At 41.0% G+C, this 15,740-nt stretch overlaps 1 protein-coding gene across 1 annotated transcript in view; it reads left to right on the forward strand.

Moving 5' to 3' along the window:
* The window catches only part of PTH2R (parathyroid hormone 2 receptor), a 1,733,956-nt gene that overhangs the window by 1,272,137 nt on the left and 446,079 nt on the right, over window positions 1-15,740 (forward strand). Inside the window, exon 10 of the mRNA XM_077275688.1 lies at window positions 13,821-13,915. Coding sequence (XP_077131803.1) covers window positions 13,821-13,915 — 95 coding nt within the window. The remainder of the gene's footprint in view (window positions 1-13,820; window positions 13,916-15,740) is intronic.

Raw genomic sequence — 15,740 nt, forward strand, 5'->3', positions numbered from 1 at the left:
ATAGAAATATTAAAAAAAAGTTTCCTAAGAGCTCAGGAAAGATATATATCTTGGTACCGTGTTAGCCAGTGGATAGAAAAATATTTAGAATTGAGAGTCCTCAGTGGCTGATACCTTTTAATGGCTAACTGAAAAGATGGTAACAAATTGCAAGCTTTCAAGACTACTCAGGTCTCTTCTTCAGGCATAGACTAAAATAAATTCTGAAGAATCACATATTTATGCACAGCACATCACAGAAAAAACGCCATAGATAAGACAGGCGACATGAAGCAGAATTACCATTATGTGAGTGATAAACAGTTATGTCCATAAATATTGGGACAGTTCATAGATAAGGAATGTTTTATTGTCCTCTGATTGGGGTCTGGTTCTGTTATGATGACCCCACATGATCTGAGGGGCAAATTCCTTACTTGATGTGAAAAGACATAAATCCGTGCGACACATTCATTCCTTCACTGAGAGTGTCAAAGGTCATCATCCGCTTATATTCCCAGATCATTCTGTCTCGCTGAGATTTGAAGTTACCTTTTAATTAATAGTAATTTCATGTCCTTAATGTTATGATTGGGGAGGCAAAAATGTATTGCCATAGGTAGATCCATTCTTTCTTCTCTCATTGTAAGGCGATGAGAGTTCATCCTTGTTCTCAGTTTCTGCCCGGTCTCCCCTACATACAGACCCCCAGTTAGTTCTACTATTATTTCCACTATTAGTTCCTGGCTTGGAAGATTACAAGAGCCACCAGAATATCAAGGAATCACCTGCTACATTACCGAGCTAAAGAAGAAAACAACCGGGTGCTTCTAGTGGTCACCTAAAATCCAAATCTGGAAGTGGTAAGGGGAGCTGCACAGAAATTACAACCTCTACTACAAAAAGATGCCCGCTTACAATCCATTTTTCCAGTCCCCCCACTACTGTACTTTAGGCAGCCCCCAAATCTAAGAAACATCATTGTCAGAAGCTCCCTGTCCTCTCCAACAGCTGCAGGAAACTTTACTTGCAACCAGAAAAAATGTAAAACCTGTCCATTTATAATGACCATGGACAAGATAAAAATCCCCAATTCACATCAGGACTACAAGATCCCAGGTACTTTCAGCTGTTTCACTTTTAATGTGGTCTACTTAATTATTTGTACCAAATGTCCAACTGGGGGTCTGTATGTATGGGAGACAGGGCAGAAACTGAGAACAAGGATGAACTCTCATATGCCTTACAATAAGAGAAAAAAGAATGGATCTACTTGTGGCAATACAATTTTGTCTCCGCTATCATAACATTATGGACATAAAATTACTTATAATAAAAGGTAGCTTCAAATCTCAGCGAGACAGAAGGATCTGGGAATATAAACTGATGATGACCTTTGACACTCTCAGTGCAGGAATGAATGTGTGGCATGGATTTATGTCTTTTACATCAACTAATTAATTTGCCCCTCAGACTGTTATGATCCGGTGACCTTGGAGCCGCATGAGACTTTCTCAGGAGTAGGTGGAACCTGTACTGACCACAAACCCTAAACTGTCACCGCAACTAGAAGTAGCCATGGGGTGTACCTAACACATCCTAGACACCTCGACACAGCCGGAGGACTAAATACCCCTATAGATGGAAATAGGAATTCTATCTTGCCTCAGAGCAGAACCCCAAAGGATAGGCAGCCCCCCACAAATATTGACTGTGAGTATTAGAGGAAAGACACACAAAGGCAGAAATCAGGATTTAGCAAAATAGGCCACGCTAGCTAAATAGGAAAGGATAGAACAGAATACTAAGCGGTCAGTATTAAAACCCTAAAAATATCCACAGCAGATAATACAAAAATTCCACCATCTAACTAAAGACATGGAATGTATATCTGCATCTCCTGAGAATCCAACTTGACTGAAATATCCAAACACAGTCTAAGCTGGACAAGAAAAAACATTGAATAGTACTGAATTGTAAAGCACACAGCATGTGTGCTGCAGAAACAAAACCAGACACTTATCTTTGCTGATTTGGCAGCAGGGCAGGAGGAACCAGACAGAGATGCAAAACCTCCAAGAACAATGGACAACTGGCAAGGGCTAATGAATCCTGCACACCTAAATATCCCAGTCAGAGCTGCAATCAGCAGGGACACCTGCCCAGGATTGCAACCCAGGGACAACTGCATTACTACCAACAACCACCGGAGGGAACCCAAGAGCAGAATTCACAACAGTACCCCCCTTGAGGAGGGGTCACCGAACCCTCACCAAAGCCCCCAGGCCGATCAGGACAAGCCAGATGAAAGGCACGGACCAAATCAGCAGCATGGACATCAGAGGCAAAAACCCAAGAATTATCCTCCTGGCCATAACCCTTCCATTTGACAAGGTACTGAAGCCTCCGCCTCGAAAAGCGAGAATCCAAAATCTTCTCAACCACATACTCCAAATCCCCATCAACCAACACAGGGGCCGGAGGATCAACAGAGGGAACAACGGGCACCACATATTTCCGCAATAAAGATTTATGGAAGACATTATGGATAGCAAAAGAAGCCGGAAGGGCCAATCGAAAAGACACCGGATTAATAATCTCAGAAATCCTATAAGGACCAATAAAGCGAGGCTTAAACTTAGGGGAAGAAACCTTCATAGGAACATGACGGGAAGACAACCAGACCAGATCCCCAACCCGCAGCCGGGAGCCAACACACCGACGACGGTTAGCAAAACGTTGAGCCTCATCCTGAGACAATACCAAATTGTCCACCACATGAGCCCAAATATGCTGCAACCTGTCAACCACAGAATCCACACCAGAACAGTCAGAAGGCTCAACCTGCCCCGAAGAAAAACGAGGATGAAAACCAAAATTACAAAAGAAGGGCGAAACCAAGGTAGCCGAACTAGCCTGATTATTAAGGGCAAACTCGGCCAATGGCAAGAAAGCTACCCAATCATCCTGATCAGCAGACACAAAGCATCTCAGATAAGTTTCTAAAGTCTGATTAGTTCGCTCAGTCTGGCCATTTGTCTGAGGATGAAACGCGGAAGAAAAAGACAAATCAATGCCCAGCTTAGCACAAAAGGCCCGCCAAAACCAAGAAACAAACTGGGAACCTCTGTCGGCACAATATTCTCCCGAATACCATGCAATCGAACCACATGCTGAAAAAACAACGGAACCAAATTAGAAGAGGAAGGCAATTTATGCAAAGGCACCAAATGGACCATCTTAGAGAACCGGTCACAAACAACCCAGATGACAGACATCTTCTGGGAAACCGGAAGATCAGAAATAAAAACCATAGAAATATGCGTCCAGGGCCTCTCAGGGACCGGCAAAGGCAAAAGCAACCCACTAGCACGGGAACAACAAGGCTTGGCCTGCGCACAAGTCCCACAGGACTGCACAAAAGAACGCACATCACGTGACAAAGAAGGCCACCAAAAGGACCTACCAACCAAATCTCTGGTACCAAAAATACCAGGATGGCCAGCTAAAACCGAACAATGAACCTCAGAAATCACTCTACTAGTCCACCTAACAGGAACAAACAGTTTCCCCACTGGACAGCAGTCAGGTTTGTCAGCCTGAAATTCCTGAAGAACCCGTCGTAAATCAGGGGAAATGGCAGAAAGGACCACCCCTTCTTTCTGAATGCCGACCGGTTCAAGGACCTCAGGAGAATCAGGCAAAAAACTCCTAGAGAGGGCATCAGCCTTAATATTCTTAGAACCCGGAAGATACGAGACCACAAAATCAAAATGGGAAAAAAACAAGGACCATCGAGCCTGTCTAGGATTCAGCCGCCTGGCAGACTCGAGGTAAATCAGATTTTTATGATCGGTCAAGACCACAATACGGTGCTTAGCTCCCTCGAGCCAATGTCGCCACTCCTCAAACGCCCACTTCATAGCCAACAACTCCTGATTGCCAACATCATAATTGCGTTCAGCGGGCGAAAACTTACGGGAAAAGAAGGCACACGGTTTCATCAAGGAACCAACAGGATCCCTCTGAGACAAAACGGCCCCTGCCCCAATCTCAGAAGCATCAACCTCAACCTGAAACGGAAGAGAAACATCCGGTTGACGCAACACTGGGGCAGAAATAAATCGGCGTTTAAGCTCCTGAAAGGCAGAGACAGCCGCAGAGGACCAATTAGTCACATCAGCACCTTTCTTCGTCAAATCGGTCAAGGGTTTAACCACACTGGAGAAGTTAGCAATGAAACAGCGATAAAAATTAGCAAAGCCCAAAAATTTCTGAAGGCTCTTCACAGATGTGGGTTGAATCCAATCATGAATGGCCTGAACCTTAACCGGATCCATCTCTATAGATGAAGGAGAAAAAATGAAGCCCAAAAAAGAAGCCTTCTGCACTCCAAAGAGACACTTAGAACCTTTCACAAACAAAGCATTATCACGAAGGATCTGAAATACCATCCTGACCGGTTTCACATGAGACTCCCAATCATTGGAAAAAATTAAAATGTCATCCAAATATACAATCATGAATTTATCAAGATAAGTCCGGAAGATATCGTGCATGAAGGACTGAAAAACAGATGGAGCATTAGAGAGCCCGAATGGCATCACAAGGTATTCAAAATGGCCTTCGAGCGTATTAAACGCAGTTTTCCATTCATCACCCTGCTTAATACGAACAAGATGATATGCCCCTCGAAGGTCAATCTTCGTAAACCAACTAGCCCCCTTAATCCTAGCAAACAAATTGGAAAGCAGAGGCAAAGGGTATTGAATCGTGACCGTGATCTTATTCAAGAGGCGATAATCAATACAGGGTCTCAAGGAGCCATCCTTCTTAGCAACAAAAAAAAATCCCGCTTCCAACGGTGAAGAAGAAGGCCGAATATGTCCTTTCTCCAAAGACTCCTTAACATAACTCCGCATGGTGGTATGCTCAGGCACAGACAGGTTTAAAAGTCGACCCTTAGGAAACTTACAGCCTGGAATCAAGTCAATAGCACAATCACAGTCCCTATGCGGTGGAAGGGAACTGGACTTGGGCTCATCGAATACATCCTGAAAATCAGACAAAAACTCTGGAATTTCAGAAGCGGAAGAAGAGGAGATTGACATCAAAGGAACATCATTATGAACCCCCTGACATCCACAACTAGTCAGACATAGACTTCCAATCCAACACAGGATTATGTGCCTGCAACCACGGAAAACCCAGCACGATAGCATCATGTAAATTATGCAACACCAGAAATCGACAGTCTTCCTGATGGGCTGGCGCCATGCACATGGTCACCTGTGTCCAGAACTGGGGCTTATTTTTAGCCAAAGGTGTAGCATCAATGACCCTTAAAGGAATAGGGTTCTGCAAAGACTGCAAGGGAAAACCACAATGCCTGGCAAACTCAAAGTCCATTAAATTCAAGGCGGCCCCTGAATCCACAAACGCCATGACAGAAAATGATGACAATGAGCAGATCAAGGACACAGATAATAAAAATTTAGGTTGTACAGTACTGATGGTAAATGAACTAGCGATCCTCTTTGTACGCTTAGGGCAGACTGAAATGACATGAGAAGCATCGATAAAAACACAACCTATTCTGACGTCTGAATCCCTGTTGTTCAATTCTAGACAGAATCCTATCACACTGCATTGACTCAGGCATCTGCTCTGAGGACAACGCCACAGCGCACACAGTTCTGCATTCCCGCAAACGCCGATCAATCTGAATGGCCAGAGACATAGAATCACTCAGACCGAAAGGCGTGGGAAACCCCACCATAACATCTTTAACGGATTCAGAAAGACCCTTTCTGAAAATTGCCGCCAAAGCATCATCATTCCATTTAGTCAACACAGACCATTTTCTAAATTTCTGACAATACAATTCTGCCGCTTCTTGACCCTGAGACAGGACCAACAAGGTCTTCTCCGCTTGATCCACAGAATTTGGTTCATCATATAATAATCCTAAAGCCTGAAAAAAGGCGTCTACATTAAGCAAGGCCGGATTCCCAGATTCCAGGGAAAATGCCCAATCCTGAGGTTCACCGCGCAGCAGGGAGATGACAATTTTAACCTGCTGAATGGAATCACCAGAGGATCGAGGTCTCAGAGCAAAAAACAGTTTACAGTTGTTTTTAAAACTCAAAAATTTGGACCTGTCCCCAAAAAACAAATCAGGAGTAGGAATCTTAGGCTCTAAAACTGGAGTCTGAACAATATGATCAGAAATACCCTGTACCCTAGCAGCAAGCTGGTCTACACGAGAAGCTAATCCCTGAACATCCATGCTAGCACAGGACTCCTCAGCCACCCAGAGAAAAAGAGGGAAGAAAAAACCAAGCAGGCTACAGAAAAAAAAATGGCTCAACACCTTTCTTCCCTTCTTCTGAGATGCATTTAACTCATTGTTGGCCAGTTGTACTATTATGATCCGGTGACCTTGGAGCCGCATGAGACTTTCTCAGGAGTAGGTGGAACCTGTACTGACCGCACACCCTAAACTGTCACCGCAACTAGAGGTAGCCGTGGGGTGTACCTAACACATCCTAGACACCTCGACACAGCCGGAGGACTAAATACCCCTATAGATGGAAATTGGAATTCTATCTTGCCTCAGAGCAGAACCCCAAAGGATAGGCAGCCCCCCACAAATATTGACTGTGAGTATTAGAGGAAAGACACACGCAGGCAGAAATCAGGATTTAGCAAAAGAGGCCACGCTAGCTAAATAGGAAAGGATAGGACAGAATACTAAGCGGTCGGTATTAAAACCCTAAAAATATCCACAGCAGATAATACAAAAATTCCACCATCTAACTAAAGACATGGAATGTACAGTGGGGCAAAAAAGTATTTAGTCATTCAGCAATAGTGCAAGTTCCACCACTTAAAAAGATGAGAGGCATCTGTAATTTACATCATAGGTAGACCTCAACTATGGGAGACAAACTGAGAAATAAAAATCCAGAAAATCACATTGTCTGGTTTTTTTATCATTTTATTTGCATATTATGGTGGAAAATAAGTATTTGGTCAGAAACAAACAATCAAGATTTCTGGCTCTCACAGACCTGTAACTTCTTCTTTAAGAGTCTCCTCTTTCCTCCACTCATTACCTGTAGTAATGGCACCTGTTTAAACTTGTTATCAGTATAAAAAGACACCTGTGCACACCTTCAAACAGTCTGACTCCAAACTCCACTATGGTGAAGACCAAAGAGCTGTCAAAGGACACCAGAAACAAAATTGTAGCCCTGCACCAGGCTGGGAAGACTGAATCTGCAATAGCCAACCAGCTTGGAGTGAAGAAATCAACAGTGGGAGCAATAATTAGAAAATGGAAGACATTCAAGACCACTGATAATCTCCCTCGATCTGGGGCTCCACGCAAAATCCCACCCCGTGGGGTCAGAATGATCACAAGAACGGTGAGCAAAAATCCCAGAACCACGCGGGGGGACCTAGTGAATGAACTGCAGAGAGCTGGGACCAATGTAACAAGGCCTACCATAAGTAACACACTACGCCACCATGGACTCAGATCCTGCAGTGCCAGACGTGTCCCACTGCTTAAGCCAGTACATGTCCGGGCCCGTCTGAAGTTTGCTAGAGAGCATTTGGATGATCCAGAGGAGTTTTGGGAGAATGTCCTATGGTCTGATGAAACCAAACTGGAACTGTTTGGTAGAAACACAACTTGTCATGTTTGGAGGAAAAAGAATACTGAGTTGCATCCATCCAACACCATACCTACTGTAAAGCATGGCGGTGGAAACATCATGCTTTGGGGCTGTTTCTCTGCAAAGGGGCCAGGACGACTGATCCGGGTACATGAAAGAATAAATGGGGCCATGTATCGTGAGATTTTGAGTGCAAACCTCCTTCCATCAGCAAGGGCATTGAAGATGAAACGTGGCTGGGACTTTCAACATGACAATGATCCAAAGCACACCGCCAGGGCAACGAAGGAGTGGCTTCGTAAGAAGCATTTCAAGGTCCTGGAGTGGCCTAGCCAGTCTCCAGATCTCAACCCTATAGAAAACCTTTGGAGGGAGTTGAAAGTCCATGTTGCCAAGCGAAAAGCCAAAAACATCACTGCTCTAGAGGAGATCTGCATGGAGGAATGGGCCAACATACCAACAACAGTGTGTGGCAACCTTGTGAAGACTTACAGAAAACGTTTGACCTCTGTCATTGCCAACAAAGGATATATTACAAAGTATTGAGATGAAATTTTGTTTCTGACCAAATACTTATTTTCCACCATAATATGCAAATAAAATGATAACAAAACAGACAATGTGATTTTCTGGATTTTTTTTTCTCAGTTTGTCTCCCATAGTTGAGGTCTACCTATGATGTAAATTACAGTCGCCTTTCATCTTTTTAAGTGGTGGAACTTGCACTATTGCTGAATGACTAAATACTTTTTTGCCCCACTGTATATCTGCATCTCCTGAGAATCCAACTTGACTGAAATATCCAAACACAGTCTAAGCTGGACAAGAAAAAACATTGAATAGTACTGAATTGTAAAGCACACAGCATGTGTGCTGCAGAAACAAAACCAGACACTTATCTTTGCTGATTTGGCAGCAGGGCAGGAGGAACCAGACAGAGATGCAAAACCTCCAAGAACAATGGACAACTGGCAAGGGCTAATGAATCCTGCACACCTAAATATCCCAGTCAGAGCTGCAATCAGCAGGGACACCAGCCCAAGATTGCAACCCAGGGACAACTGCATTACTACCAACAACCACCGGAGGGAACCCAAGAGCAGAATTCACATCAGACCATGTGGGGGTCATTATAACAGAACCAGACCCCATTTAGAGGACAATAAAACATTCCTTATCTATGAACTGTCCCAATATTTATGGACATAACTGTTTATCACTCACATAATGGTAATTTTGCTTCATGTCACCTGTATTTTCTATGGCGTTTTTCTGTGCTGTGTTGTGCATAAATATGTGATTCTTCAGAATTTCTTTTAGTCTATGCCTGATGAAGAGACCTGAGTATTCTCAAAAGCTTGCATTTTGTTACCATATTTTCAGTTAGCCATTAAAAGGTATCAGCCACTGAGGACTCTCAATTGTAAATATTTTCCTAGGAGCTCAGACATTTCTCCCTCCTTTTCATAAGAATGTTGCATCTGTCCGTTAGGTTAGGTTCACACATGTATTTGTTCCAGTTTTGTTTTTTTTATATGGAATGTTTGTTGACATGTCTTTTTATTCAGCAGCATCATGCGCCCTTTGTGTGTTTTACTGTTGCAAGGAATGTTTTTTAAAAGAGTAATTAAACTTGTTATTTATGTGGATTTTGCAGAGGAATTTGCTTGAAAATCCACATAAAACTCCATTGTGAAGATACTGTTAGATAACTGTCTAAAACAGATACTTCCTCCTTCTTCTCTAAAAGAGAGGCAGAAATGTATTTCAGTTAAGAGCTCACATCATTTCTATTATGACAACCAATTTTGTGTCATAAATTATGTTCTATTTGTAGGACACTCTTAGCCGTGCCCCTGTCCCACCCAAACTCTGCCCACAAAAAGTTAGCCAAGCTGGCCGGACTGATGTAAAATACCAAAAGTCACAACATTTTTGTGCAACTAAGTTGAAGAAACAATTAATTTGCCATGTTTCAAGCTGTTTAACATGAAAAATTGGTGAACATTGCTTGATCAATTGTGGCGTAAGTGTTTCAAGAATATTCAGCAAATCTTCAAGATTACCACATACAATACTCTGGGAAAATTTCATTTGCCGCAATTGTGGTGCTGAGATTGGGAGAAACTTGATAAGTGAGATTGTGTAGAAGTTATTTAATTCCACGAGTAATAACCAACATATCCATTGAAAAAACAGCCCTTACAGCCCAAAGACTGTTTCTAGCACAGACACAGTTATGGTGTATACAAAATAGTACTAATTACTTTCTGCTGCCAAGCCAGGAACTAATAGTAGAGCTAATAGTAGAAGAAAAGGTTGGCACTATTCTCAGAAACATACAGTGCCTTGCGAAAGTATTTGGCTCCCTGGAACTTTTCAACTTTTTCCAAAATATTCTTCAAACATAAAGATACCAATTGTAAATTTTTGTTGAAGAATCAACAACAAGTGGAACACAATTGAGTAGTTGAACAGAATTTATTAGTTATTTTAAATTTTTGTGGAAATTTAAAAACTGAAAATTGGGGCGTACAATATTATTCGGCCTCTTTACTTTCAGTGCAGCAAACTCACTCCAGAAGTTCATTTTGGATCTCTGAATGATCCAATGTTGTCCTAAATGCCTAATGATGATAAATATAATCCACCTGTGTGTAATCAAGTCTCCGTATAAATGCACATGCTCTCTGATAGTCTCAGGGTTCTGTTTGAAGCACAGAGAGCATCATGAAGACCAAGGAACACAACAGGCAGGTCCGTGATACTGTTGTGGAGAAGTTTAAAGCCAGATTTGGATACAAAATGATTTCCAAAACATCTCAAGGAGCACTGTTCAAGCGATCATATTGGAATGAAAGGAGTATCATACCACTGCAAATCTACCAAGACCCAGCCGTCCTTCTAAACTTTCATCTCAAACAAGGAGAAGACTGATCAGAGATGCAACCAAGAGGCCCGTGATCACTCTGGATGAACTGCAGAGATGTACAGCTGAAGTGGGGACAGTCTGTCCATAGGTCAACAATCAGTTGTACACTGCACAAATCTGGCCTTTATGGAAGAGTGGCAAGAAGAAAGCCATTTCTCAAAGGTATCTATACAAAGTGCCATTTAAAGTTTGCAACAAGCCACCAGTGAGACACACCAAACATGTGGAAGAAGGTGCTCTTTCAGATGAAACCAAAATTGAACTTTTTGGCAACAATGCCTAACAATATGTTTGGCGTAAAGGCAACACAGCTCATCACCCTGAACACACCATCCCCACTGTTAAACATGGTGGTAACATCATCATGGTTTGGGCCTGCTTTTTTTCAGCAGGGACAGGGAAGATGGTTAAAATTGATGGGAAGATGGATGGAGCCAAATACAGGACCATTCTTGAAGAAAACCTGTTGGAGTCTGCAAAAGACCTGAGACTGGGATGGAGATATTCATAGAAAAAAAGAAAATGACTAACAGCTTCACAGGAGCGCCAAGTTGGTGTTAGGGGTGGTTAAGCCTGAAGATACGCTGCAGCTCCAGACGAATGTCTCACAGGAGGATCAAACAAGAAGGGACCAAAAAACGGTCATAAGAGCGCATACGAGATGGTGAGTTGATATAAATTATTCATTTATTAGTTTACACTGGAAACTAATAAATGAAGATTTTATATCAACTTACCACTCACATACGCTCCTATGACGGTTTCTTTGTCCCTTCTTGGGACAAAGATTTGTCTTCCAACAAGACAATGATCCCAAACATAAAGCAAAATCTACAATTGAATGGTTGACAAATAAACTTATACAGGTGTTTGAATGGCCAAGTCAAAGTCCAGACCTCAATCCAATCGAGACTCTGTGGAAAGAGCTGAAATGTGCTGTTCGCAAGCGATCTCCATCAAACCTCACTGAGCTCGAGCTGTTTGCCAAGGAACAATGGGTAAGAATTTCAGCCTCTCGATGTACAAAACTGATAGAGACATACCCCAAGTGACTTGCAGCGTAATCACAGCAAAAGGTGGCCCAACAGAGTATTAAGTTAAGGGGGCAGAATAATATTGCACGCCCCACTTTTCAGTTTTTGAATTTCCACAAAAAGTTAAAATAACTAATACATTTCATTCAACATCACAATTGTGTTCCAATTGTTGATTCTTCACCAAAAAATTGCATTTGGTATCTTTATGCTTGAAGCATGATATGTGGAAAAAGGTTGAAAAGTTCCAGGGGGCCGAATACTTTCACAAGGCACTGTAATAAACACATTGGGTGATATTTACACACGTAATACACAATACTTGAGATAATTCAAACGTAACACACAAAAAAGTAGATTCGCACTCAACACACAGTATGTAAAACAGCTGTTTATTTTTTTGCATAATCATGGGGTTTACAAAGATCAGATCAGTAGCCAAAGCCATTTCACGCACACAACTCTTTCTATGGTATCTTGAGAAAACCCTCTGTGCATTATAATCCGTGGGCTATTTATTGCTATTTGGTTGAGAGGTATACAAAATAATATATAGCTGGTCAGTAGCCTAAGGCTCTTTCATATTGGTAGCGGTAGGCTACTTACTTGTTGTGTATTGTTGTATGTGCAAACGCACAGAAAAAAACTGCAAACACCTAAATACCTTTAGACACAGCAATTTTTGCTGCACTACATCCAATTCAAATAGACCTCACTGCTGCCTGTATTTTACAGCAATACATTTCACTGAGTATTCTAGTATTCAAATAATCCACTACAACCATAAAGTAAAAAGCAGACTTTTGAAATGAATAAATCACTGATTCATTTGCTTCATACCTAATGCAGTAGTGTTTCATGTAATTAGATGTTAGGTTTTAGCAGCAATCATCTTTTTCAGAATATATTGACTTAGTACCTAAGAGGGTTAATTATGAATAACATGATGTTCCATGACGTACACTAATACATGCACATAAAAATGGAAAGCTTTTGAAAACAGGCCTGTGGCAGTGATGGTATATTTAGCTTATAATTGATTATACTGACTGCTTTAATATACTGAATATAAATACTGTACAGAAACGTTCATGCAAATGAACGTCATGCACAGAATATTACGAAATCATTTTGTATCCTTTAACATTTTTGTTATAAGCTTTATCTCAGGGGCTCAAGCTTTTCAGTGGCAAGAAGTGAATGACATGCAGTGCTATTCTTTGTATTATTTTAAATACAATGTTAAACAACCCCAGAGGATCTGTATAGGTCAATGGGAAGCATCAGGATCATTCATAGTCTGTTCGAAAATAGACCTAAAAATGGTATGATGCTGAAGTGGATGGTTAGGGGTAAATTTCCAGATACAAGTCTTTTTTTAATCTGCTGTTCCTGTTTATGAGATCATTTGGGGCAATTTTAGGCATCACAGGCCTTCATTTTTTAATAAGAGTAGGTCACATACATGAGACAGCTGTCAGCTGATCCTTTATTTTACTGACACTATTTTTCCTGACTCATTTATAGCTTTACACAGCTCAGTTGATTATTCATGTATTTTTTTAGACCTCTGTCAATAGTATATGAGAAATGACAACAACTTGATCCTGATCAGGATCATGTCTTAAAATATCAGGGGAGGCTATGAAGGCCACAATGCATGTTACGGGGCATTTACACTGCAAGGTAATCATCAACAATTGTTGTCTTGCCATTTAAACAGGCTGCCAATTACCATGTGAACAAAAAAAATATCATTCATCATGACAAAACAGCATGGTTCTTGTTGGAGTATGTAAACAGGACTCACACTGCTGAGAACATTGGCAACCTGTCTAGTATAGATCACTCAGTGTGCTTCGTTTACTATGCCTACAGTTCTTACATAAACAGGCATTTAAGCTACAGACAATTTGTAAAAGTTTGCTGATTGGCAGTTGTATTGTGCTGCCAGTAGATCCATGTAAAATAGACCTTTAGTGTTTTCCAATATGTATAGGAAATTTAATAGCCAGGCTACTGCCATAACAAGGTACTCCCTTCAAACACAAAAACAGACATGCATTGTCTTTTGCTCATCAACCAAATATTCCAAATATTGTTATTCTACTACATATTATTGTTATTATTACTTTTACTCATATTAGTATTTATTTTGATTTAATCGGTTTTTCTTTTATTTACTTTTTACAGCTAAATTTCCTTCTGTTCTTGAATACAGTGAGGGTGCTTGCAACAAAAATCTGGGAGTCAAATGCAGTTGGTTATGATGCCAGGAAACAGTACAGGTAGAATTATTTCAGAAGTTTTTGAAATTGTATACATCAATATATTGCCTTGCTGTTTAAAAACAAAGTAAAACAATATAAAGTAACATATCTCAGGAGTTTGACAATATAAAAACCTGTGTGGCTGGAAATATGTTCTTATATTTTTTAAGAAACTATTTTATAAATTAAATAAATATTCATGAGTTATACAGTTCTAGATGTCTACTTTCAAGTATCAAGGACATTTGCTAATTTATTCTGTGTTTACCAGACAAAATGTGTTGATTTATTTTTTTTTTCTTGTGTTTTCTGTTTGCCTTTCAATTTAAAAAAAAATAGTGTAAAATATGTATTGAAGCAAAGTGTACAGATTTATTGGAGTTTAATGACATTTATGGTTTAAGGCTAGGTTCACATTTGCGGTTGAGTCCGCAGAATATCGTCCGCAACCGCATGCAAAAATACATGCAAATGCATGATAACGCAGCGTTTTTTATCCGCATCAGCTTATGCATGATGGGAAAAAAATGCAACGTTTGCATGCGTTTTTGCATGCGTTAGCATTTTTATGTGCATGCGTTTGATAGGAAAAAAGTTTTCAAGGAAAATTTCCTTGAAACAAGCCACGAGAGTGCCTATCATTAACCCATTTCCAGTTCCGGATAGGAATTTCCACGCTATCTTGGATTGTTGCAGACACCTGCCGGGCTTTGTGGGATGTTCTCTGAGAGGAGTTTATCCCCCTACCCACAATGGAAATCTGTCAGGAAAATGCCGATAAATACTGGCAAATTTGTAATGTTCCCAACTATTTGGAAGCAGTGGATGGAAAACACATTAGAATTACCAAATCGGCTGGAACGTGATCTGAGTACTTTAATTATAGAAAATATATTCCCATAGTGCTCATTGCAGCCACAGACTGTAGTTTTGTCTCCGTGGACATTGGATCATTTGGCCATGGTAATGACTCCCAGACATTTAAAAACTCGGACATGGGCCAACGGTTGTATGGCAATCATTTCAATTTCCCCCTGCCACAACCTCTTCCCAACACTCAAGGCCCGCCAATGCCATTTGTTGTGGTTGAGGAGGAGGCCTTTCAGAAGTGTGGAAACCTCCTTAAACATACTCTAGTGTCTTGACACACTAAAATGATTTTTAATTACCGACTGACCAGGGCACGAAGAACAGTTGAGTGTGCCTTTGGTATCCTTGTCTTGAAATGGCACATTTTAGGGACAGCCATTAATCTCAAAATTGAGACAGGTTATAAGGTCGTCAAGGCATGTGTGGTTCTGCACAGCTACATAATGGCTAAAGAATGACCCAACGTTGAACTTAATGAACCTTTAAGTAACCCACTGCCAGATTACCCTCATCACCATCTCAGGACAACTGTTGAAGTTGCCCAAACTGTTGAAGTTGCCCAAATGAGGAATACATTTGCATTTTACTTTGTTTCTGAGAGTGGACGTGTGTCCTGGCAAGATGAAATGGTTGTGTTCTTGGAATGTTATGTAATGTTATGTACCTGTAATTATTAAAATGTACCATTAATGTTTGCTAACAATAAAACACCTCTAGTTAAACACCCGTTCCAAGTGCCCTCTATATTGCAATTTTTTTTTAAAGGGAACCTGTCATTCCAGAATGCTGTAGATAAGCCCCCTGATGCCGGTGGGCTTAGCTCACCCTCGATTTTGGGGGTGACAGGTTCCCTTTAAAGTTTTATAAGGTGATCACCGGTTCACAACTACAGTTTTTATAAAATCCACGGAAAAAAATGGCATGGGCTCCTGTGCAATTTTCTGCTCCAGAGGTGGAAAGCCGATGGCTGGGG

Source organism: Ranitomeya variabilis, chromosome 7 (genome assembly GCF_051348905.1).
Source record: "Ranitomeya variabilis isolate aRanVar5 chromosome 7, aRanVar5.hap1, whole genome shotgun sequence".
NCBI lineage: Eukaryota > Metazoa > Chordata > Amphibia > Anura > Dendrobatidae > Ranitomeya > Ranitomeya variabilis.